General features: G+C 42.6%; 1 protein-coding gene across 6 annotated transcripts in view; it reads left to right on the forward strand.

The window, feature by feature from the left end:
- Nucleotides 1–21,138, forward strand: part of LRRCC1 (leucine rich repeat and coiled-coil centrosomal protein 1) — a 267,597-nt gene extending 246,459 nt beyond the window's left edge. For all 6 annotated transcript variants that reach the window (XM_063924032.1, XM_063924034.1, XM_063924031.1 and 3 more), the window contains one exon: nucleotides 20,760–21,138. In XM_063924032.1, the coding sequence (XP_063780102.1) occupies nucleotides 20,760–20,882 (123 nt within the window). In that variant the 3' untranslated portion in view covers nucleotides 20,883–21,138. The remainder of the gene's footprint in view (nucleotides 1–20,759) is intronic.
- The last annotated feature ends 2,420 nt before the right edge of the window (nucleotides 21,139–23,558 follow it).

Consider the following 23,558-nt stretch of genomic DNA (forward strand, 5'->3'; position numbering starts at 1 on the left):
CTGGGCACTAATATTTTTTTTTATAGTTTTTATTCATTTTCCACAAGAAAGACCTTGCCCTTCCCTATATGGACACCAATTAAACCACATCATATGTGGAGAGGATGCAGAAGAAGTATATTTGCAATCTGCTATCTCGAAAACATAATGTTTCTGAACACTATGTTCAATGGCTCGTAGACTAGGGATATCAGCAGACCTCCATTTTTGGGCGATGGCAGCTTTTGTAGCTACCAGAATATGTCCCATAATATATCTATCTCCTAGAGACAAATCCCCAGGATAGAAATGTAAAAGAGCTACCAATGGGTCGACCTGTACAGGAACCCCAATGACTTTACCGATCAGGGTAAACGCGTCTCTCCAAAGCAGCTGAAGAAGTGCCATAACTTACCTGTCCACAATTCCTCCAACAGTATTTGGAGATAGACGGCCAAATAACATGTAGTTTATCCGGGGTGTGATATGTTCTGTGGAGAAGTCTATAAAACATCTTTGTATGATTAATACATCTAGACACTTTAAAGCAAGTATGGAAAACAATCTCTCAGACTTCCTCAGTTAGAGACTGCGTGTGGTCTCCTTCCCATATAAGCTGACAGGCTAATTTACCTGTTTCAACTATAGCTACCTGAGAGTGGTAGTAAAACCATTTTAATTGCTGCTAATCGTCCCATCCAAGACACTTCCTGAAACATCCAAGCCACTAAACAGTTCAAGGAGAAGATCGTAATTACAGGACATGAGATCATGTTCACCAGCTAACTGCACTCCCAGATACTTCAAGGAGCGCACTTGCCAAGCATACATATAGGTAGAGCGTAAGTTATTCAATATATCAGTGGGAATATGAAATGGTAGGGCCTCAGTCTTGTTGGTATTTGGTTTATAGAAGGAAACGTCTGGAGAACTACGTAATACCGAAATCAGTGCTATAAGGGAATGTTCGGGGCACAATAAACACAGCAATACATCATCTGTGAACAGACAGATCTTATGCGTTATACCACCAATATGTGGGCCCTGGACAGAGTCAGAGCTTCTAATTTTTTCCGCTAACGGTTCGATAACAAGCACGAATATCAGAGGGGAAAGCAGGCAACCCTGATGAGTACCGTTAGTGATCATAATACTCGAAGAAACCATTTACGAATATCCTCGCTGAAGGAGAGGAATATAAGGTCAAAATGGAGTCGAGTAGCCTACCGCTAAACCCAAATTTCTCTGGCTGGGTCCACGGGATTATCCACAGGATAACATTGGGATATGGTTGAGCGACAGCGGAAATGGCACCAACATGGTCAGGAGCTTTCTGGCCTCCCAGGATGCATCGGGGCCTCACCATATAGTCCCGCCCACTGACTCAGTCAGATCAGTTTTTTGCTTGGTGCGGCAGGAAGCCGCATGGTCACAGGGCTGCTGTGAATAAAGCAGCCTCAAGCTTTTATTATTTTATTTTTATAGACTCACTATATTTTTTTTCGAGCGACTTTTCTTAACAGCATCTTAAACGCATACTGGAAAGAGTCGCTCCAACAACTCCCCACCAGGTCGCAACAACGCTTACCTTCGCGGTAATAGTGCTGTCTCGACGGGCGTCTGTGTCGGATGTTCTAGCAGGTCCAGCAGATGTAACCAGGCTGTGGCCGGAGCATGGGGGGAAGGTGAGTCTATGGATTTCCCCTTACTAGGGGGATCCGGACACAGCTACACTGATTTGGTGGAGACTACAAACAGTGTGTTGATGCGCCGAACATCTCGAGTGCGACAGCGCTACGCTCCAGGGATCATAGGCGCCAGGACTAGGCTTGAGGCCGCGATCCTTAGAGTTTAAGTCAACAGGAGGATTCAGACGCTCTCCTGGCCGCCCCTCCTCCGAGTTCATGGTCAGTTTCCGCGCGTCTCTCGTTTCATGGACTGAATGACCTCACCTCCGGCTCAGACGCTACCACGAGGGTACTCGTCGCAGCTTAGATGCTGCGGTTGTGTACACTAGAGATCCCGCCTAGACCGAGTCGCAGGCCTTAGCATCTGCATACACGTGGAAGTCGCTGAGCAACTGTGTCCGTTATCAGTTATACAAGAGCGGTAGTGTACATCAGTAGCGTCTTACGAGCGCATTTGCTTGGATATGGAAGTGTGGTGAGTCTCCCTGTATCCCGCTCTCCAGAGGAAGGGTATACAGTACTAAAAATCCTCTCTACTTTGTTAGTATGAATTGTTAATTTTTAGTACCTATTGCATATGAGATCTGTATATTACTGTGTTTTCTGCATGTAATGTTGAAAAAGAACCAGTTAAAAACAGAAGTACAATTTTCCTACTTATTTATAAGTTGTAATGGGGGTTGTATTCTCATATGACAATGTCTAATGCTTTAACATGTGACTGACTGCTAGTATGAGTGCTGACTCTGTGTAATGTCAGTCCTGTTCTGACCCTCAATTCAGGTGCACTGTGGTCAGATTGATTTCACTTCTATATACTCATATATAGGTGATTTTTCAGTCACAAATTGTGTAGTCATTAACAGATTATTACCATGTCTGTGAGCGGCAAAAGTGACGAGGATAATTTATCAAGCACTCCTACATCCCTAACATGCTTATCTTGTAAGACAGGGTTAATTGGTATGGACTAATTAGTCACTTATGGGGGCTTGTGTGCGAACTGTTTTGCTTTTCAGCAAAGTAAAAAACAGGAATTGGTTCAACCACCAACAGAGCCACCATGGAATATGTTCGCAAAGACTCTATCTTCAATAGCGGACAGGTTAGCTCCGGTAGCACCACCTCAAGGGTTAGGTTACACTATGAACCCATACATGCAGCTCCCTTCCTACGGCTTGGTTCTAGTAGCCTCTACAAGCAACCAAGGGACAGGTAAGACCACGACAGATACGTCTATGTGGCAGACTACACAAGATGATACAACAGATGATGATACAGTATATTCAAATACTCCGTATGATGATCAGTCGCAGAGTTTTAGTTCAGAGGGTGTAGCTGAACTTATTAATGCTGTGAAGGCTGTTCTCTCTTTGGAAGAGCCAGCCAAGACAGTGTTAAAATCTAAAGCACCTGTGTTTAAACAAACAAAATCCGTGAAAACTAAATTCCCAGCGTCAGATGAGCTGACGGAAATGATGGATGAATCTTGGGCGACGCCCAAGAAATATAAGATTCCGAAAAGATGGAGTTCTTATTATCCATTTCCAGCTGCGGATTGTTCGAAAAGAGAAGTTCCTCCAAAAGTAGATGCACATGTTCTGCGACGTGTGCATAAATCTGCTTTACCACTGTCATCTACCTCACTAAATGATGTCACTGACAGAAGGGTAGATAGTTTTTTGAAAAATGTGTTTTCTCTAGTAGGAGCAGTGGTAAGACCTGCTATGGCTTCGGCCTGGGTAGCAAAGGCAATGGGCGAATGGATAGAGGAACTAGAGAATGACATCTCTTCTCCTACTACGGAGCAAGAGTATCATTTAAGCCGTTTAAGACAATCTGCCCAATACTTGGAAGAAGCAGCAATTGATATGGGTACAGTTGCTTCTAAAGCTTCAGCCTTAACAGTAGCCGCTCGCAGAGCAGTTTGGCTACGTACCTGGAAGGCAGATGCGGAGTCCAAGAAGGAATTGGAAGCATTGCCTTTCGTGGGTAATATATTATTTGGGAAACCATTATCTGATATCCTAGAATCGGAGGCTGAATCAAAGAAGGTCAGATTTACGGCTACTTATAACCCTAAGTCTAAGGGTTCAAAGTTTCGCTCATTTCATTGGCAAAGCAAAGCGAAAGCCAAAGAGGAGTCTAAGCAACCCTAGTTCAAAACTAGGGGTAGGAAGCAGTGGGCTAGCAGAAAGCCAGCTTCCAAGCCTGAACAGAAACCATCAGCCTGCAGAGACGGGCCTCCGCCTGGAGGATTCCAGGGTTGGGAGCCGACTCCTTCATTTTGCACACATATGGCAACAGTCAACAACAGATACTTGGGTGCAGAAGGTTGTATCTCAGGGGTATGGGTTCACATTCAGGAGGCAGCCTCCTCAAAGATTTTTTTGCACCAGCCCATCTCGTATAGAGTCGAAGGCCAATGCCCTGCAAGAAGCAGTCCAAAAATTACTGCAGTCAGGTGTGATTGTCCCAGTACCTCCATCACAAAGGGGACAGGGGTTTTACTCCAATCTGTTTCTGATCCAGAAGCCAAATGGGTCATATCGACCAATTCTCAATCTAAAAATGTTAAACAAATACATTTGGATCCCGAAGTTCCACATGGAGACGTTACGCTCCATGATGTTGGCTATGGAACCGGGAGATTACATGGTATCTCTGGATGTACCTTGAGCACTGTCTCATCAGTGTTACCTCAGGTTTGCCATCCTCCAGGAACATTTTCAGTTCCAAGCCTTGCCCTTCGGGCTAGCAACAGCACCCAGGGTGTTTACCAAGATCATGGGGGTTATGGCAGCTTGTCTGCGCAAACAGTGTATAAGAATATTCCCATACCTCGACGACCTGTTAATCTTAGCACATTCGCAAGATTTACTTCGGCGCCATCTTCAACAGACAGTAGTTTGTTTACAGAGATACGGGTGGCTCATAAATTGGGAAAAGTCGTCTCTGAATCCGTCACAGCGGATGGTTCATTTGGGGGCCATATTGGATTCAGACCTACAGAAAGTTCTCTTACCAGAGAGAAAGATAGTCAAGGTGCAGGTCATGGCTCAGGAGGCGTTGCACACCCGGACAATGTCAGTCCATGCAGCAATGCGACTGTTGGGTCTGATGGTATCAACCTTCGACATGATGGAATATGCGTAATTCCACTCCAGACCATTGCAGCACCTTATTCTGACCAAATGGAACGGAAATCATCAGACGATAAAAAAGCAGATGCTAAAGTTTCCAGTAAACGTAAAAAGGTCTCTAGCGTGGTGGCTACAGACAGACCATTTAAACAAGGGGAGACCCTTTTGGATAAAAGAATGGCAAGTCCTGACAACAGATGCCAGCCTGCAAGGCTGGGGTGCGGTACTCGGAAGCCTTTGGTTCCAGGGAAAATGGACCGCAAGGGAAAGTCGCCTGCCGATAAATCTGTTGGAAATAAGGGCCATTTACTTGGCTCTAGTTCAGGCAAAGGACAGTCTGCAAGGAAGACCGGTCCAGATTCGCTCAGACAATGCGACAGCAGTAGCATACCTCAATCATCAAGGAGGAACTCACAGCAGGAGACTGATGGAGGAGGTAACTCCCATTCTAAGATGGGCAAAACTCCATCTCCCAGCATTGTCAGCAGTGTTTGTCCCAGGTGTTCTGAACTGGGAAGCGGATTTTCTCAGTCGACACACCATTCAGGAAACCGAATGGGCATTACACCCAGAAGTGTTTCAGACACTAGTGAACAGATGGGGTCTACCAGAGATAGATCTCATGGCGTCTCGTCTAAACAACAAAGTTCCAAGGTACGGATCGAGAACAAGGGACCCAGGAGCGGTCCTTGTAGACGCACTGTCAGTAGAATGGAAATTTCATCTGGCGTATCTGTTCCCTCCAATATCTCTGTTACCTAGAGTAGTGAGAAAAATAAAGCAAGCAAAGGGAGTAATAATTCTAATAGCTCCAGCTTGGCCAAGAAGTCATTGGTACACAGATCTGCTAAGAATGTCAGTGGAAGCACCGATACTGCTCCCTCAACGTCCAGATCTGCTAATGCAGGGTCCTTGTTGCCACAGTTATCTGGATCGCCTGTCTTTGACGGCGTGGCTGTTGAAACCTCTATCTTAGAAGCGAGAGGATTTTCGAAACAAGTAATCCAAACTATGCTTAGAGCAAGAAAGCCTTCTTCAGCTCGTGTGTATCATAGAATATGGAAAGCCTATATTCATTGGTGTACTGGAAAAAAATTTAATCCAAGATCTTTTAAAGTATCCAGGATTTTGGATTTCCTTCAAGCAGGATTGGATAAAGATTTGAAAGTTGCTTCCTTGAGAGTTCAAGTATCAGCATTAACTGGTTTCAGCGAAAGATTGCTGAATTACAGGATGTACGTACTTTCTTTCAGGGAGTTTTACATATTCAACCTCCATTTGTTCCTCCTGCAGCTCCTTGGGATTTGAATGTAGTTCTTACATTCCTCCAGGGTCCTCCGTTTGAACCACTTAAGAGAGCAGATCTTAAATGGTTAACGATTAAAGTACTTTTTCTACTGGCAATGGTGTCAGCCAGAAGAGTGTCAGATTTAGGAGCGTTATCGTGTAAGTCTCCTTTCCTTAGTTTTTTTCCAGACAGAGCAGTTCTCAGAACGAGATCTGGTTATCTTCCAAAGGTGGTTTCAAAGTTTCACCTGAATGGAGAGATTGTAGTCCCAGCTTTTCAGGTACCGGGACTATCTGCGGGAGAAGCGTCGCTGGACGTAGTCCGAGCCTTAAGAATCTACGTAGATCGTACTAGTGCCATCAGGAAAACAGATTCTCTCTTCATCCTCTACGGATTCCATAGAAGAGGATGCCTGCTAGTAAACAGACGCTGGCGAGATGGCTCCGAATGGTAATAGCAGAAGCTTATTCTCATGCAGATCTCCCTACTCCGGCTAATGTCTCTGCACACTCTACACGTAAGGTAGGTCCTTCATGGGCAGCACAACAGGGTGCTTCAGCAGAACAGATATGTAAGGCAGCCACATGGTCTTCCATAAACACATACATCAGACATTATGCCTTGGATACTTTTGCCTCTCATGACGCTGACTTCGGGCGAAAGGTCCTCCTGTGTAATCAGGAGCGTCCCCACCACTAAAATTGGCTTTGGAAATCCCAATGTTATCCTGTGGATAATCCTGTGGACCCAGCCAGAGAAATAGACGTTATGGTAAGAACTTACCGTTGATAACGTGATTTCTCTTATGTCCACAGGTATCAACAGGGATCCCACCCTGACGCACCTGATTTGAGGATCTAGACAATCACTAAACCTCTTCCTTCTGGTATGGAAGAGTGTGCATGTGTGTTCTTATCGCCTAAACAGGTCTCTACCTGATGCTCCTGCCTAAATCGCTGTGGAAAGAACTGATCTGACTGAGTCAGTGGGCGGGACTATATGGTGAGGCCCCGATGCATCCTGGGAGGCCAGAAAGCTCGTGACCGTGTTGGTGCCATTTCCGCTGTCGCTCAACCATATCCCAATGTTATCCTGTGGATACCTGTGGACATAAGAGAAATCACGTTATCAACGGTAAGTTCTTACCATAACGTCTATTTTTGCAAAACAGCCTTAAGATAGCCCCAGTGGAGTCTAATAAACGCTTTTTCAGCGTCCAATGAGAGCAGCAGCAAAGGTTTCCTAACGCTTCTCACAGTATTCAAGAACATTAAAAACCCGACGGGTGTTGTCAGGAGCCTGTCTGCCCATTATGAACCCCACCTGGTCCAGGTGAATAAACGATGGGAGTAAGGGGCAAAGCCTATTTGCAACCAGTTTAGCGTATAACATGACATCAGTATTCAAAAATGCAGTGGGACGATAATTTTGGACTGACTGGGGTGCTTCCCCGGTTTAGGAAGAGCTATAATCCTAGCTTCCAACATCTCATGTGGGAAATTTTCCCTTTCCGAAGCCTCATTAAACACGGATGTCAGTATCGGGGCCATGGTCCCTTTCAAAGTTTTATAGAAGTTTGATGGATACCCATCCGGCCCTGGGGCCTTGTCTAAAGGTAACGAATCAATAGCCCTCTCAACTTCCTCCGCGGACCAGGGAGCTTCCAACGTCAGCACAAGAAGAAAAAAGGGCTGTATTGTTAGTGCACATAAGCAGTGGATTGATTTCCACTCATCCATAAAACTTAACTTTTATTATTAATCTCCTAAAACATTAGGTTGCTTTTATTTAATCTACAAGGTGAGGCGAAACATAAAGGTTAAAATCATTGACATAGACAAACATATAAAAGTGCAATAGATGTGAATAAAGATTTAAAAAATGTGTGTCGGCGTGCCTTATTCTAATGTCCACTAACGATATTAAAGTATTTATCCTGCATTAAACCAGCATACAATTCTTCTTTAATTTATCACTATTCATGTATTTGTAGATATTGATCTCATTGTATGTTCATTGTGAGATCTTAATTCAAAAAGAGAAAATTATATTTGTTCATATTACATCTTGGATCACAGCACATGAGTCACTTGTAATTCACTGTTTCTATTTCTGTTTCTATTTATTTTTCTTTTTTTCTTCCTTCTTTTTATTGTAGTATTAGAAACCTTTAACCATTATCTGATAGGTAATAATGACACTGGTTACATAGCAAGGTATGGTATTCATGAGTGTAGTGAGCGTTGTTGGGTGCATAATCTGTTGAGTATATAACACACCTTATAGAGGATATATGTATACATTAATTATTTGTGTGATAGTGATAGTAACCCGGTGCTCACGAATTTATTGTCTCTAGAGGAAAGGCATCCTCATTTATTTAAGACTAGTGGCACCCTCTCAACTAATCACTTAGACATATATACATATGAGGAAAATAGATATATTAGCAGTATATCAATTGTGATGCCTCATTATAAGATGTCTTTTTTTAGACTACTGGATTTTGCACACCTTGCAAATAACCAAGGTATGTTTATTTATATGCAGAATTTCAATTTTTCTGCATATTCCCAGAAACTGTAAAAAACCATTGGAGATATCATAGTCTGCATAGATTTCTCCTGTGTATATACAGTGTCTCATACATAAGCTGACATTGTTGCCATCTGTTAGTAATTATGGCATCTATATACACATTTGCCTAATGTTGGAAATTGAACTTTAAGTATAATCAGCAGAATATGTTTATAAATCTCCTCTGTTAAAGATAATGTATTGGGTCCAGTAGTGTTAGGTAATATATCTTAGAGAATGCATGTCATTGCAGATTAGTTATATAGTAGTTGTAATTATCCAGTGCTCACACAGTTATTATCCTTAGAGGAGAAACATCCTCATTTATTTAGGATTAGTGGCACTATTTTCAACTAATCACATTCTAGTTCATACATGTAATAATAATGAGTATATTTCAACCAATATTTAACACTGCCTCTTTATAAGGTGTATTATTATACCACTGAATCATGCACACCATTTTAGATATCTAAGATATATTTATTATGAAAGAGATTTTTCTGTGTGTTTGATTTAATTATTATTCACTGCTCACATGCCACAGCCACGTGCTTATTAGGTGATTATGCACAATAGCATTGAGACATTGATTATGCCTGTCAGTTTGATTTCTGTCTCCAGTGTACATCAGCTTATCTAAACTTCTCCTGTATCTAGACAATGTCTCAGTGTTAAACTGACATTGTTGCCATCTATTGGCAACAGTGGTGTCTACACCAGTGGTTCCCAAACTTTTTTGAATCACGGCTCCCTAGAGTATCAGAATTTTTATCACGGCACCCCTAGTCCAAAAGTTTCTAATTGGGAAATATATAAAAAATATGAATTTAAGTAAATTATGTTTATATGTCATACTTAGGTTCAGTTATGTGGTGAGGGACAAGATTTGTTCTGTTTGTCTACATATTTTATGACTGGCAGCCACAAGTACTAGTTTTTCCTATTACATGGATAATAAATATTTTGAATTGGTTCTGGACCACCAACCCGAGGCACCCCTACAAGTGTCCCGCGGCACCCCAGGGTGCCACGGCACACAGTTTGGGAACCACTGGTCTACACATTCATGTAAATAATACAGGAGGTTAGAAATGAAACATTTGTTGCATCCTTGTAGGGATAGCTACACCACAGGTCTGTCACACTAATCACATGCTCCTCCCATTATCATAACCTGCACTTGTTGTTTCAATTGCTATTCACCATCTATTTGCCTTCTATTACTAAGGTGCTGAATACTCAGTATGGTATAAATGATTCTCTTTTGTGCTGTAATCTAAATATCTGACTGCATTTCACATCAATATCTAACTTCCATTCTATCTACTAAATTATTAGCTGGCTAGTTAATGATTGAGTGTTTGGATTTGGACATAGACGGACGCTGAGCACACGCTGCCCACACGCGTGTTCCGCCGTTCCTCTGACAGCTTCGTCAGCCCTGATGTTTTAGGAGATTAATAATAAAAGTTAAGTTTTATGGATGAGTGGAAATCAATCCACTGCTTATGTGCACTAACAATACAGCCCTTTTTTCTTCTTGTGCTGGTACTCATTCTAGCTGTAGTTGGTAGCACCCCCAATATAAATGGTAATTACCAATAAATTATAGGGGTTCTTGAGAGGAACTTTTGATTCCGAAACAATTATTTTTGGTTAACTGTGAGTGTGCAGATACACCACCATTAGCTTCCAACGTCAGACAGGCTACACTGTCTAAAAATGGCAGATTTATCTCACTCAAAAATGTATCAATTTCCTCACTAGCAGATCCGTCTCAAGATTATATAATTGGGAGTAATAATCTGTGAATACATTCGCAATTTCAACAGGATCATAGACTTTGTTACCATTAGGGTTAAAAATGTTCTGTACCCTCTCTTTAGCCCGCCTTCCCCTCAACTTGTGCGCCAGTAAGCGACTAGCCTGATTACCATATACATAAAAAAGCTGGTTAAGGCAAGAAAGATTCCTTTGAATCTCCCTAAGTGCGAAAGTATTAACCTTCTCCCTTGCCTTAAGCAGCGCCTTATACAGTGCCTTGTTCGCTGGGTCAGCTTTATGTGCCTCCTCAAGTGTTGACGCCTCAACTTCTGCTGCCTCACACTGCTGCCTGTATACCCGCTTCAGCCTGGCTGCCGTCTGAATAGCTGACCCACGCATCACAGCCTTTAGAGCACACCAGAAATTAAAAACTGACGTTTCCTCCGGTTTATTAGTTTCAAGGAATAGGGACAAAGACCTTTGGAGAGACTGCTGTGCCTCTGGTTGGGACAACAAATAAGCACTCAACCTCTATGGGCCTGAGGGAACTGATCTAGCTTTGGTATCCCAGGTCAGGAACACTGGGGAGTGGTCAGACCACGTCATGGGTAAGATATCTATTTTTGTAATAGAGGGTAAAGACTATTTATCTGCCAATACCAAGTCTATCCTGGAATATGAATGATGCACATGAGAATAAACGGAATAATCTCTCTCCTTGGGGTACTTTTACTCTCCACACATCTTAAAGATCATATTCAGCTAGAAGCTGTCTGAACCCTTTAGAAAAATCATGAGATACCTTATATCGGGGAGAAGTGGACTTGGATCTATCCAAGACCGAATCCAGAACCATATTAAAATCCCTCAACACTAAGACGACCCCTTTACTATGCGTAGAAAACACAGAACATAATTTACGGCAAAAAGAAAGCTGTCCATTATTAGGTGCATAAGCAGATATCAGGGTTACATCAGTACCATCCAATTGACCCATCAAAAGCAAATATCCCGTTAGTATCAGACAGCTGACCAGACAATACAGAAGGACAATCCGGAGATAGCAGTATTGCAACACCGGCCTTCTTACAGGGCCTATTGGCTGTATAACACTGAGGGAATTTAGCATTACTAAATAAAGGTGGGGCGTCTCTTTGAAAATGTGTTTCTTTGCACTGCGACTACATGGGCTTTCAATTTACGAAAGTGATTAAGGGCAAGTCTTCGTTTGTGAGGGGAATTAAGTCCATTAGCATTAATAGAGACTATATTTACCATTATAACATTGAAACAAATAGCATTGCAGACCTATGGTAATCAGAGCAGTTTTACATAAAATCATGGCAATGTAATCCTGATGATAGTGGGAATAAACAACGACACAAAATAAAAGGGTGATTAATAAGAAAAACAAAAGTAACAAAGAAAATAAAAGAAGGAAAACTGAAATGACCTCACTTGAGGCCAGAGAAGGCTACCAAACCTCGGCAGCACCAACATGGCAAAGGGGGGTAGTGGTCAGTCTTCCAACATTCCTATACATGGTACGTGCTACAACATACACAGCCTTAGCCCCCTTAGCTGACAGCTGTCATACAGCCATATAACATCGTGAAGGGTAAGGAACATGTGTCAAAAATAGAACAAATAGTACAATGTCTAATTAGAATAGCAGAACGTACTGCAGGAGAAACCTGTAGGGTTTGCACAAATGAGGAACGACCTTCTGTAACAAAATAAAATATCTGGGAGCATAACAAAAGTTACATAGTAGAAAAAAAAGGCGAGCTGTTCGACGGAACTCACGCATACGTTCAAGACACAAGTACATCCGTAGGGCCGTTAAACAGCTTGAATACCTTCCCCCCCACGAATCCTCCCATTCCCCATCAAGACCTTTGTGGCTGCTTTGGGTCGGGCTAAGATGGTCTCCCTTGCGTATGGATATCTACTTACCAAGCTCCATACGGACCCTTTGACACGTCTCCGTGGAAAATGGGAGGAGGATTTGGGTCTGATAACTGAGGAGGACTGGGTCCTTGCTCTGGAATACCCTGCCAGGGTTACCAAATCACTCAGATATCAACAGATTCAATTCTTCATTTTACACAGAACATATATGACTCCAGCTAGGCTGGCTACTTTTGGGACGGGCGGATCTGGCCTTTGTCCTAAGTGCGGGGGGGCGGTGGGAACATTCTGGCATCTAGTGTGGGATTGCCCGAGGTTGAGGGTGTTCTGGTTGGGGGTCAGGTCAATTCTGGAGAGTACGGGAGTGACTGGCGGACTGCTTACCCCACAATTCTGTATTTTGGGGATGGGATGCTCTACTTCTGTGTCTGTTTCAGTGGGTCTCTATGCTCTCAGTGTATGTGCCTTGGCTAAGGTTTGCATTGCAAGGATGTGGATGGCCCCTAAATGCCCGTTAATATCTGCACTTAAGACCTTAATTAACGACACAATAATTAAGGAAAGATACGTCTATATGAAACAAAACGCATCAGCCAAGTTTGAAAAGGTTTGGTCTCCATGGATAGATTCCCCCCATTCTCACCTGGTTCCCCAAATATAGTGGGCACTGAAGTGCTAACATATCAAAAACTTACTGTTACTGATGTATACTGAGATGTTTGGCGGTTGGGCCCTGCGTGTTCGCCTACTTATATGTATGACTAATGTGGTCCTGAATCGGATGACTCCTTCTCACTCTGCTTCTGTGTTTTTTTTTGGGGTTTTTTTTGTTATTTTTCTTGCTGTTTAGTTTACGGGTGTAAATATAAAAGTTAATGGAGACTAATATAGTTGGCTACGGATTTTGCAGACCCTAATGGTCCGAACAATAGGAAATCCTTGTATATTACCTCTTGAAATTGACCTGATATTTCATTGCTGTAAGCTTCGCTCAAAATGTGGCTCTGATTCAAGACAATTTGATGTATTGTTTGTGATATGATGATGCTCTGCAATGTCTGTACCTTATTCTCCAGACTACTGAATAAAAATTACTTTATTAAAAAAAAAAACAGCTTGAATACCTGAAATTATTAAAAAACACAATGAATAAAGCAACATAGTAATAAAAGTCAACACATACAGTAACTAATAATATAGAGCAAGCTTCTCAGGATTGTGATTCCACCGTGCACCAGTCCTGCTGTAACCCACTGCCGGGAGGTGAATCAGAAGGCGGCTTATTAATATTCCACTTCGAGAAAGCCTTCATGCCCTCCTCAAGAGTAGAAATTGAAGTAGCGGAGCCATTTCTATTGACCAGCAGATGAGTCTGGAATCCCCATCGATATAGGATACCAGCCTTCCTCAAGGCACTCGTAATGTGCTGAAAAGAAAGCCTTTTATTCAGTGTAGCCTGAGAAAGGTCTTCAAATAATTGCAGGTTTTCAAGGATATCCTCAGACTCCTTAGATGTTCTGGCAGCCTTCAAGAACGCTTCCTTGATATGGAAAAAGTGGATCCACATCAGCACATCCCGAGAGGCACCGTCCAGAGCATTTCTAGCCTTCGGGAGTCTATGGATATGATTAATTAATAGATCAGATGTCTGAGCAGTAGGAAGAAGCTTATGAAACAAGGAGGACGCAAAATCGTGTAAGCTGCTGTTCGAGACTGTTTTCGGGACCCTCCGCAATTTAATATTGTTGCGCAAGATCTGTCCTCCAAGTCACTGACTGTCATGAATCTGCATTCTCCATCGCATCACTACTGTGGAACTACAGGTTCCAGCAGTTCATTTCTGTTCCAGTTCTAGTTTTCAGTCTACTGCAGCCTGGAGTACACAGTGCTTCAGCTAACTCACAGCTGATCTGAACGCCTAATCCAGCGGGGTGTGCTCTCACAGAGATGCAACATCCAATCATCACAGACCAAGGGGTATAAACTCCAGTTCCTGGCTCAGTCTCATTGCCTTGGACAACACGTCACATTCTGTGAACAGGCGTCTCCTGTTTGCAGTCCTCTGTCTGCAGAGATACCCCTGTGTATTGGACCTGTGGAACTACAGGTCCCAGCAGTTCAGTTCCAGGTTCCAGTCTTCAATTCTTTGTTTCCAGCAATCTCCTATTTCTGGCATCTCCAAGATGTTTCCCTGTTCCAGTGTTCCTGTGGAACTACAAGTAGCAGCAACCACTCCAGCTCTCCTGCGAGTCACATTCAGTGTGCAAGTTCCTGTGTTCCAGTCTCCAGTCTTCATTGTTCCAGTTTGCTACAAACTCCAGCCACAGTCTGCTACACCAATCTGCAGTAGAGACTTTCCTCAGGTGTGTTCTCAGCCTCTTCACCTAATTACCAGCATTCCACACTGTGCATTGCCTTTAGCACTTAACATCTTGCTGTGTTGGGACTGTCTCCTGCTAGGGCCTTGCTTGGCTTAAAGACGTGTGCTTCTACAGAGACTGTGTGCTTTGATGGCTATTCGTTATATACCAGAGTTTTGTTTGCTGCATCTGATTTCATTATTGCCTTATCATTTATATCAAGTTTCAAGTTCATCTTCATTGCTTATTTGTTACCAGTGACTTTTGAAATATTAATTTATCGGATTAAGTTATTATTCATTGTTCCTGTCATCGGTTATCCCTGTGTGATAATAAATATCAAGCGCACATGCGCAGAACTTTTTGTCCATTTCCCAGTTTCCTCTATCACTCCTACACTGACCCACTGGTGCCCCCTCCGGGGACATACTAAATCAGAATCCTGACACTGACTTTATCTCTAAGGGCTATCACTTCCACCTCCAGAGTCTCATGAAGAACTATGAAGTCATTTTTAGAACCCGCGACTTCTCCCATTTTTGTCTCCAAATGATCTGTATGACCTCCCAAGTCATCAATAGACTTTTGACACACCTGAAAAGTCGCGCGGAATTCAGCAGTCATTTCGTCTTTAAATTGGGTGCATCTCCATCGCCCTTGGTGGGGGGGGGTCCCATACTGGTGCTAGAAGAAGACCCACCAGAAGCAGCAACAGGAGAACCTTTCGGAGGGGCAGACACCCCGGTCCCCTTAGATTTGGCAGACTGCAATGAGGGTGTAAAGAAAGCATCCTGGGAGGCAGATTTAGCGACTTTAGTATGCTTAGGGGGCATCATGAAACAGGTGAAAACAGCAAAATATAATCCTCCGAAGAAAGCACAATACTGGAAACGGCTCCACGTAAATAACAAAATCAGACCATTAAATAGCTGAGATGTTGAAAGACATCCAAAATGGTCACTCCGGCATATTTACCAGGACAGCAGCCACCGGATACTCCAGAAACGGTGGTTCAAGTCTGCCGCTTATATCACATGCAGGAATCAGGTTTTAGTAGAAAGCAGCAGCAAAGTAGTGGTGCAGTAACAGGAGACGGCCACAAGGGGGAGCGCCAACCACTAATGTTAAGGACTCCTGCAGCAGAGTAAACACTATAAAGTGTAAACAAACCCCTCTCAACTTACAGTGCCGAGCCACACTAACTGAGGGACATCCATTTAGCTGTGCAGTGAGGTGTGCCCAGAGTTGAAGCTTGAGGAACAGGTAATGGGTAGTCATATGCAGGGAGAGGGAATTGACACTGGAGTGCTCATGGGAGACTTAACACCGCCTAACAGGCATGTAATGTACGCACGACCAGAGGACACAGCTTGCGGACCAGCCAGCATACAGCGTCCCAGGAGCCGGCCGGGGCTAGGAGGCAGCAGCGACTGCAGACAGGAACGCAGGAGGAGAGAGACGTGGCACTTCCGGTCTTGGGTGCCGGGGATCGACGCTCAGTTAATCCAACTCCTTCAAGGAATGCCAGGAGAGCGGTCAGAGAGGTGGGAATCTGAAATGGGGCTGAGAGGCTTGCCTGCCTAGTTTCCGAGCCGTCAGCGGGTCCAGCAGATAGTGGACGATGAGTTGCGAACTGTGCCACGGTCAGATGCCCCAGCCGCGGCTAGAAATTGAGCCCAGTGCTGCAGACCAAGGGTTAGGCCCCGCTCCCGGAACTGACTCTCCCGGAGTGGTTCAGATTGGGGCACAGGGAGGCAGGGGGGCGAGATGCAGGCTTTGAAGCACTGACAGGGCTGCAGGTGCATATAATTATGGTATAAAAAGTACATGGCCACAGGAGCTCAGTAGCCCTACGTCTTATCACTTCAGCGTCCAGGCCACGCCTCCGGCACTCATTTTGACAATGTGAAAAGAACTTATATATGTAAGGTAACAAACTAATTGTGATGTATTTCTGCATATTCTAATGCACAATTAACATGTTTTTTTCTGAATTTAACATATTTCGGGGGGAAATTAAACAATTGTGCATGTGCAACCTTTTTGGGTATCCTTCACAGCAACTTATTAAAATCTTAAATACATTTTTGTATGGGTCTGGGTCTTTCATGGGTATCCAGATGGTAGGTCGACCACTATTGGTCGACATTGACATGGTCGACACTGTAAAAGGTTGTTACATTAAAATGGTTGACACGGGACAGGTCGAGATATGAAAAGGTTGAGGGTTTTTTTTTAATAAAAGTTATTTTTAACTTATTCATTCCTTACCATCCACATGGACTACGATTGGGAATAGTTGAACAATGTCATGTTGACAATTCAATGTGTTGACATGTCTCATGTCGACCATTTTCATGTGTCATCCATGTCAAGGTCGACCAATAGTGGTCGACCTATTCACTGTAGACCTAATCCATGTCAACCCATTGTTCCATAAGCTTTATTCTGTTGGGATTCTATTTATAGCATCACGCTTATGTTTTTTTCTCTTTAACAGTATATATTTTGTCATTTGTTACTTCTGCCTAAATATCATTTAAAATCCAAGTATTCCTCTACCTTGAAAACCTTTAGCTATCCACTATGGGGAACAGAAATATGGGGCCAAATGTAATAGAGTGGGAGTTTTAGAAAGTGAGAGGTCTGGTAAGGTTTTCAGTTTTTTTTAAAGTGGCAATCATTTACACTGCAAAACCAGGTTGATCTTGCTGTGTAAATGATTGCCACTTTTAAAAAAAACTGCAAAACCTTACCAAATCTCTTACTTTCTGAAACTCTCACTCTATTACATTTGGCCCATGTTCTTTTTACAGCAGTTTTCTCTAATTACATGCAGACCTACTGTGAGCAAATCTCCCTCCTTGGGGTTCAAAGGACCACCTCTGAATACAGATTAAAAAAAACTATTCAATGTATATTATATAAAAATGAAATCTTGGTAATTAAGGTATAAATGTATGAAGCTGTAAAGTCTTTAGCTGTATTACGTATGGATATTTTTTTAAGTCTCTTCTACAGAAATGAATGGTAAATCAATGCAGCACAATAGCACTAAAAGAGGAAAGCTCACCCAGAATTCCTCTAAACCAGTGGTTCTCAAACTCGGTCCTCAGGACCCCACACAGTGCATGTTTTGCAGGTAACCCAGCAGGTGCACAGGTGTATTAATTACTCACTGACACATTTAAAAGGCCCACAGGTGGAGCTAATTATGTCACGTGTGATTCTGTGAAGAGACCTGCAAAACATGCACCGTGTGGGGTCCTGAGGACCGAGTTTGAGAACCTGTGCTCTAAACAGTATCATAATAGACAAGTATTATAATGTGCAAAAAACTGCAGTAAATGCCCTTAGTTTCCATAGTTTCTGAAAGCAAAGTCCCACCATCTATTGGAATCAATTAGTGGTAATAAAGAAGAATAATCTAGATGAAGTAGTATAATGGGTCAATCGCTTTCCATCCAATTTTCGTTAATGGGCATAAGGAATCATTTGCATGATAAAGAAAACCAAAAAAGAAAACCAAAAAGAAAGACCAGTAGTGCAGACACTCTAGATAATGATAGAACATTTGCTCACAAAGTAAAAACATATATACAAACATGTATCAAGTAGTCTCAAGTGCAAGGACATCATATCGTTATCAGACCAGATCTCATCCAAGAATATTCACAGAGCTCCGGATATCTCCTTGGTAGGTCAAAGCAAGTGAGTCCTCACAACAGCCGGTCAGTGTATACAGCCACACCGCTTAACGTGTTTCATATCCAAATATATTCTCCTTCAGAAGCGTTATGTGGCTACTCACAATCAGCGGATATAAATACCCCAATAAATGACAGTGCATCTAACAGCTGTGCTTCTCATTACATTAATACAATCACAGAAACGCTACCTCTTCCACCGGGTATATTGCACATGTCTGGAAGGAACACGCTCATATGTCCGGATGTATTGCGCATGTCTGGAAGTAACATTGTGCGTTCCACCTAAAGTTTTACTACACATGTCCGGACAGTGCAATATACGTTTCACCGGGTGTTTCATTTCTATCCAGAAGTAACACTGTATACCAGGAGTCGGTGTACCGTTGTGTATCCAACTTGCGTTCCAACAAACATTTCTGCATTCCACTTTTATAAAGTCATCCTTTCATTTTATCAGAGCCTATAAACCATGCATGTCCACAAAGAATGTATACCACTGCAGGGCCCACTGCTCCATAAGTGTTTAATGTGGTTGGTTCAGTCTTCTACTTATTTTCCTTTTATATCATATCCATACAAAGTAGATTGATTATAAAGTCCATCCTTATAAAATGCACATAGAAGATTAAATAAATAAGGGAATATTAACAATAAATAAAAGAAATACATCCATCGTCACCTCATTTGTAGTTTAGGCTGTGGTTTACTATATCTTTGGTTCAATTTTGGGATCCTGGTACTCTCTCCTTCGTCTCCTTCTTATGATTGGTCCTGTAACCTTGGCGTTGTTGGTCATTGATTTAACGACTCTTATTGATGGCTCCTTTCAGTCGAGTGGAACTCTTTCTCTTCTCTCTCTATCTCTTTTCTTACTTCCCTTGTTCTTGGTTTCACCTCTCACTTTCTTCTTTTTTACCACTTCTAACAGGTTTTTCTCTTTATCTTTATGTCTACTAGCGCCTGACGTTTTTTTTTTATTATTGTATTTGTCTTCTGAGACTCGTATACGTTGGTGATTTCAAGTCTCTAGGTTTTTCGATTGTAAGGTGCATGTCTGCATTAACATATTGTATGTTTTTATGTGATGGATTTGTTCTGAAAAAACTTTTTCTGAAAATAAAGAATTTATAAAAAAAATAAAAGAAATACATAAATAGTAAAATCAAGTTGAAAAGAATTCATTTCAAATCAGAATTTAAATCTTTAGGAATAAGCGTACCAAGTTTAAAAATCTAATTTATCTCCGTTTTAGGCTCTTGTTTCTAAATCTCTTGTTCTCCAAGAAGGTTCAATCCCCCAGAACTTTTTATTATAGCACACTTTCTGATTAAGTTTAGCTTGTTTAGTGGTGAATGCGATTCTAGTGGGCTATTCAGAGTTGGTTGCAGATTTTGCTCTCGCAGCAGAATCTGTGACCATATACAGGTTGAGTCTCCCTCATCCAAAATGCTTGGGACCAGAGGTATTTTGGATATCGGATTTTTCCGTATTTTGGAATAATTGCATACCATAATGAGATATCATGGTGATGGGACCTAAATCTAAGCACAGAATGCATTTATGTTTCATATACACCTTATACACACAGCCTGAAGGTCATTTTAGCCAATATTTTTTATAACTTTGTACATTAAACAAAGTGTGTGTACATTCACACAATTCATTTATGTTTCATATACACCTTCTACACACAGCCTGAAGGTCATTTAATACAATATTTTTAATAACTTTGTGTATTAAAGAAAGTTTGTGTACATTGTGCCATCAGAAAACAAAGGTTTCACTATCTCACTCAAAAAAGTCCGTATTTCGGAATATTTGGATATGGGATACTCAACCTGTACTCACATGCTGGGGGACGCCCAACACAGGGCAAGACCGTCTAGCATGTGTGGCGAGATACGATTGTAAATCAATTGCGATCGCATTGAATAGAGGTTGACCCCTGGCTGTGTAGGCAGTGGTTCCACTGCCATGTTTCCTATTGCAGGAAACACAGGCGACGTCATCGGCTGGCCACTGAAAATGGCTATGACACACCTGCATTTCCCGATCACCTCTTCCCCAACGCCACTTTGCTACTCCTAGACGCTCGTCGCTTGTCAATCACCATGCGATCGTATCCTTCCTGGATCCAATCTCATGGTGAAGGGTCACACACTCGCACTATAAGCCGTTGACTTGATCCTCCACCATGACATCAAATCAGATTGAACTTTAAAAGGTCATAGCATCTCTTGGTAGCATGAACTATAAGTGTTAATGCAAATTAAAGACCCATTAAATGCAGTAAAGGATACAGAGGGGCCTTATTTATATCTACCTTACCATTACAGGTTTATCAAGTTGAGGAGGAAATGCGCCAGCTCCTGCAGGAATCAGCGAAGAGTAAAAAAGTAATGGAGGAAAAGATAAAACGGCTCACCAGAGCGTTAAGCGACATTGAACAAGAGTTCTAGCTCTCCCGCATTAGGGAAAGAGTATAGGTTGTAAAAATGGTTGCACGGACTTTAGACCTACAGTACATCTGTTTACAGTTGTTTTGGAAGATTCTGTGAAATGCAACTCAATGAAGAGTTCACGTTTCACTGTCTATTATGTACAGTATTATATTTTTACAAATTATGTTTCTAAATTACAGTATAACCTTGTCTCATTTTAACCTGTATATTTTCAAACGAGGGGATGTTTGTAATAAACATTATTTGCACTAAATGCATGGCATTATTTTTACCCGACACGTGACCTGCACAGCCATTTTGTGGGTTGGACTAATATTAATAAAAATGCTGCCTAGTAGTACATTAGTCCCTTAGTCATGTCACCGATTCTGAGAAATTGTTAGGCTTTATACTTAGTGAAGTCACTGGTTTCGGAGGAATTGATAGGCTATTTTCTCACTGTCGCTGGTTTCAGAGAAATGTATATACAGTATTATCAATGATGTCACAGAATGTCATCCTCTACTCTTTACTTTCATTTCCATCCTCTCACAGTACATGAAATCCATTTACAGAAACACTGTCAATCACATCTTATTTATACCCAATGGTTTCTCACAGGAAAATGACCATGACTGCAAGGTGCCAGGCTGACCAGCTGTAGTGATGGTGAAGGAAGGGGTAGGAGGGGCAAACTCTATATGACTTTTTGTATATAAGCTGACCAGTCTGCAAGACAAAGACGAATCTTTAGTATTGATGAAATGAAACATGTATATTACTACAGCTCACATGGCGTTATGTACCAGCTGGCATTAGGTCAATATGAGTGTCAACATGGTAGAAATGTTGACACTCATATCGACATGATAGAATGTCAACCTAGCATCCCTGGTGGCCCAGCAATTACATACCTGGTCCCTGCGGGCAAATGTGTCTTTAGTGTCGTCCTCTGGGTCCTGGCGGTCATTTGACCATCAGTTCCAGCAGTTATCTAATGCGCCTCCCTATTGCCTCACCATCAGTTTGCTGAGAATGTCATTTCACGTGGCAACATTTCAGATGTTGACACTGTGAGGATGTTGACATGGGGCCTGTTGACCAGTGACTGGACATCGTACCAATATAAACACTAATCCTACTGTGTATGGATTTAAAGGAATACTCCACCACCCACACACAGTAACCCTTTCTTGAATGGGATACATATGAAATCCTGGCAGGCGGGATGGCGGCTGTCACTATATGGACATCGGCATCCCGTCTGCCAGAATCCCGGCAGCGAGTCCCCTCGTGGGCTCGCTGCACTTGCCACACATTGGGTCCAGTGGCTCGCTTTGCTCGCCACAGGTTCTATTCCCACTCGGTTGGTGGCGTGGACCCACCAACCAAGTGGGAATAGTGGACGGGTGTTGGGTTTCCGGGCGTCTGTAAATTTCCGGCTGTCGGGATTCGGGCGTCGGTCACCTGAATGCCGGGATCCTGACAGCTGGTATATTGACTGCATCCCTCTTGAATACCCAGAAGAGCATTGATATCAGGTATAAAAGATGATGGTTATTTCATGGGCAGGTACATGTACTGCAGGCAGCACCTGAACAGAGGCTGCAGACTTTGGGGGTAATTCAGACCTGATCGCTGGGCACTGCTGTGATCAGATCGTTGCCGCCTAGTGGGGGAGTGTATTTTCGCTGTGCAAGTGTGCGATTGCATGTGTAGCAGAGCTGCACAAACTTATTTTGCGCAGCCCAGGACTTACTCAGCCGCTGCGATCACATCCGCCTGTTCGGGACCGGATTTGATGTCAGACACCCTCCCTGCAAACGCTTGGACACGCCTGCGTTTTTCCAAACACTCCCTGAAAATAGTCAGTTACCACCCACAAACACCCTCTTCCTGTCAATCTCCTTGCGATCGCCCGTGCGAATGGATCCTTCGCACAAACCCGTCGCTGGCCGGCGATCCGCTTAGCAGCCGTCTGTCGCGCCTGCGCATTGTGGTACATACGCATGTGCAGTTTGCCTCTGATCAAAACGCACAGCAGCAATCAGGTCTGAATTGCCCACTATGTACAGTCAGCTGCTGTCTGCACGGATACTCCACCTATGACAACTGTTCAGTTTCTTTCTACCACTAAAACAGTCTTATATGGAGGTTATAGGGAGAATTTATGCTGCCTGCGGGGATGCGCTCTAACGGGGGTGATGTTTGGGTTGAGTTTCTCTTTAAAAATGACTCATGCGAATCGGAGACAGATTCATTTGTTAGTATTTTCAAATAGTTACTTGAAAGAAAAAAAAAACTTGTTTAATGTGATACGGAACTGTACTGAAATTGGGAGAGGCTTTTACAGTGTACCCTGAAAGTTTTGTCTTGCAATGCCTTTTTCTTCCCGCCATCCGAATTCCTGTTGTGGAGTGTATAGGTTTTTACTCTGGAAGCCAAAAGGAGGTATACTGTATAGTGGATTTAGGGCTTCAGCGGATTTCTAGTCACATGGGCATCTCATTTACTGCATTTCAAAGTAATGTGAGTTTTAGTTAAGGTGATATATCTTAACAATATTTTCTTACAGGTTCAGAAAGGTTATATTTTATTGTCACTTTATTTTTCTCATACGTCCTAGAGGATGCTGGGGACTCCGTAAGGACCATGGGGTATAGACTGGATCCGCAGGAGACATGGGCACACTAT

This window comes from Pseudophryne corroboree, chromosome 5 (genome assembly GCF_028390025.1).
Source record: "Pseudophryne corroboree isolate aPseCor3 chromosome 5, aPseCor3.hap2, whole genome shotgun sequence".
NCBI classification, from domain to species: Eukaryota; Metazoa; Chordata; class Amphibia; order Anura; family Myobatrachidae; genus Pseudophryne; species Pseudophryne corroboree.